Here is a 2500-nt window from a genome sequence, read left to right on the forward strand (position 1 = left end):
GGTAGGTCATCAGGACCTTGTCGTCGGTGTTGGCCATCAGCAGCCAGATGGGGTCCTGGAGCACGGACTTGATGAACTGCTCCTCGCTGCCCCCTGCTGGTCGCTTGCGGGAGTGGCTGTTGTCAGAGTCGTCGGCGCTGCCGAAGTACTTGCTGGTGTGGCTGCTCTGGCTGCTCCCTAGGGGAGGAGGAGGGAGGAGAGAGGAGGAGAGAGGGGTCAGGAGGGGTCAGACGCCGCTACAGGGGGACACTGCTCTGGCCTTCACACCTGGGCTGATGTTTGCTGTGTGTTTTTAAAGCTCTTATGGACTGACTGGTTCCTCAGTATCTCTAGAGAGCTGAGGTCCTCCAATCAGCTGCTGGCCGTCCCAAAGACTGGGCTGAAGACCAGAGGTGACCCGGAACAGTCTGCCCTGGCTCATTAGGTCTGCCGGGCCCCTAGACCCCTAGACCCTGGAACAGTCTGCCCTGGCTCATTAGGTCTGCCGGGCCCCTAGGCCCCTAGACCCTGGAACAGTCTGCCCTGGCTCATTAGGTCTGCCGGGCCCCTAGACCCCTAGACCCTGGAACAGTCTGCCCTGGCTCATCAGGTCTGCCGGGCCCCTAGACCCCTAGACCCTGGAACAGTCTGCCCTGGCTCATCAGGTCTGCCGGGCCCCTAGGCCCCTAGACCCTGGAACAGTCTGCCCTGGCTCATCAGGTCTGCCGGGCCCCTAGGCCCTAGACCCTGGAACAGTCTGCCCTGGCTCATTAGGTCTGCCGGGCCCCTAGGCCCCTAGGCCCTGGAACAGTCTGCCCTGGCTCATTAGGTCTGCCGGGCCCCTAGACCCCTAGACCCTGGAACAGTCTGCCCTGGCTCATCAGGTCTGCCGGGCCCCTAGACCCCTAGACCCTGGAACAGTCTGCCCTGGCTCATTAGGTCTGCCGGGCCCCTAGACCCCTAGGCCCTGGAACAGTCTGCCCTGGCTCATTAGATTTGCCCAGACCCTTTCTACATTTTTGAACGGGCATTGTTGAGGGAGCGCTACTCACTGGTCCGGCTGCCTGACGAGCCGTTGGAGCCGGAGCCCGAGGACCCGGAGCCTGAGCCGGAGGACCCCGTCCCCAGGGACCCCGAGCCGGTGCCCGAGCGAGAGTCCTCCTGCAGGAGCAGGTCCAGCAGGTCGCTGGAGGTGGACATGGCGTCCTGGTTGGACTCGTTGGCCTCAGCCTGGAGAGAGAGAGAGAGAGAGAGAGAGAGAGAGAGGGAGAGAGAGAGGGAGGGAGAGAGAGAGAGAAAGGGAGGGAGAGAGAGAATGAGTATGCCTTTTCTTTTTCTTTCCATCAGCGTCAGCAAAATAATCTCAGCGTTAGCGACCGTTAAAAGAATCTCTCTCTCACTCACGTTCTCGTTCTCCTTGGAGTCGTCCTCCAGGCCCTTGCCTCCGGCCCCGCCCCCCTTGCGTGGGGGGCGTGGCCTGCTGGGCGGGAGACTCCTCCAGCTGCAGCAGAGCTGCAGCAGGTTGAGCGGGGAGGAGCAGCGCGACTGGAAGAGCGGAGACTCCGCCCCCTCGCGGTCGACGGGCGCCTGGCTGCAGGACTGCGGCGTGCTGGAGCGCGAGGCGACGCGCGGCGCCGGGACGGACGCCATGATGGGCACGGCGGCGGCGGCGGGGGGGAAGGGGTAGGCGACGGCGGCGGCGTTGGGGTTGTAGAAGTGCTGGTGGCCGGGGGCGTCGGCCTGGGCCATGGCCACGCCCATCTGGGGCAGGGGCGGGCTGAGCTGGGGGAACAGGAAGTTGGGCAGGACCAGGGCCATCATGGGCGGGACCAGCTGCGGGGTCTGGAGAGGCGGGTAGCGCATCGCCACCGCCATGTTGGCGTCCGGGACGGCCATGTGCTGGGGGAGGGGTGGGTAGAGGGGGTAGAGGGGCAGCACGCCGGGGGGGTAGGCCACGGAGGGGAGGCTGGCCTGGGAGCCCACGGAGGCGGGCCAGGAGGAGGAGGGGGGGGGGGGGGAAGGCCACGCCGGAGGCCGGGGGGGCCGGGGGGGCCGCGGGGAGGCAGGGGGGGAGGAGCCTCTGGTCGCTGCTCTCCTGATGCTTCAGTCTCTTGGCCCCCCGGGCGCGGCGACGCCCACTACTGCCTACCCCCGCTGGGTAGTCACGGGAACAGCGCACCCCTGGAGGAGGAGAGAGGAGAGAGGGAGGGAGGGAGGGGGAGAGAAAGAAAGAGAGAGAGAGAGGAGGGAGAGAGAAGGAGGGAGGGAGAACAGGTGGGGGACGTAAAATTAATTTTCACGGTGATGGTTAACGACATAAATAAATAAATAAATACGTTTTGTCGTTGTTTTTTAAGGCGTGGCGTTCTGGTCCGTGGAGACTCACCTCTGGCGAGGGCGGTGGCGGGCGGGCAGCGCGGGGTGGAGGCGGGGTCAAACACCCTCAGCTGACTGAGGTCCCTGAAGCGACAGAGGAAGGCCTGCTCCTCCTGCTGGGTGTGGGCCGACAGCACCTCCTTAG

The 2500-nt window shown here is 65.0% G+C and overlaps 1 protein-coding gene across 1 annotated transcript in view; it reads right to left on the bottom strand.

Annotated features, from left to right (window-relative positions):
• Position 1: 1 nt before the first annotated feature.
• Positions 2-2500, bottom strand: part of per1b (period circadian clock 1b) — a gene marked incomplete at its 3' end in the record, with an annotated part of 16146 nt that continues 13647 nt past the window's right edge. The window contains 5 exon segments of the mRNA XM_084451532.1: positions 2-177; positions 1032-1209; positions 1384-1999; positions 2001-2160; positions 2366-2500. The exon segment at positions 2366-2500 is cut by the window's right edge and continues 171 nt beyond it. Coding sequence (XP_084307658.1) covers positions 2-177; positions 1032-1209; positions 1384-1999; positions 2001-2160; positions 2366-2500 — 1265 coding nt within the window.

The sequence above is a fragment of the Borostomias antarcticus genome (assembly GCF_949987555.1).
Source record: "Borostomias antarcticus genome assembly, chromosome: 17".
NCBI lineage: Eukaryota > Metazoa > Chordata > Actinopteri > Stomiiformes > Stomiidae > Borostomias > Borostomias antarcticus.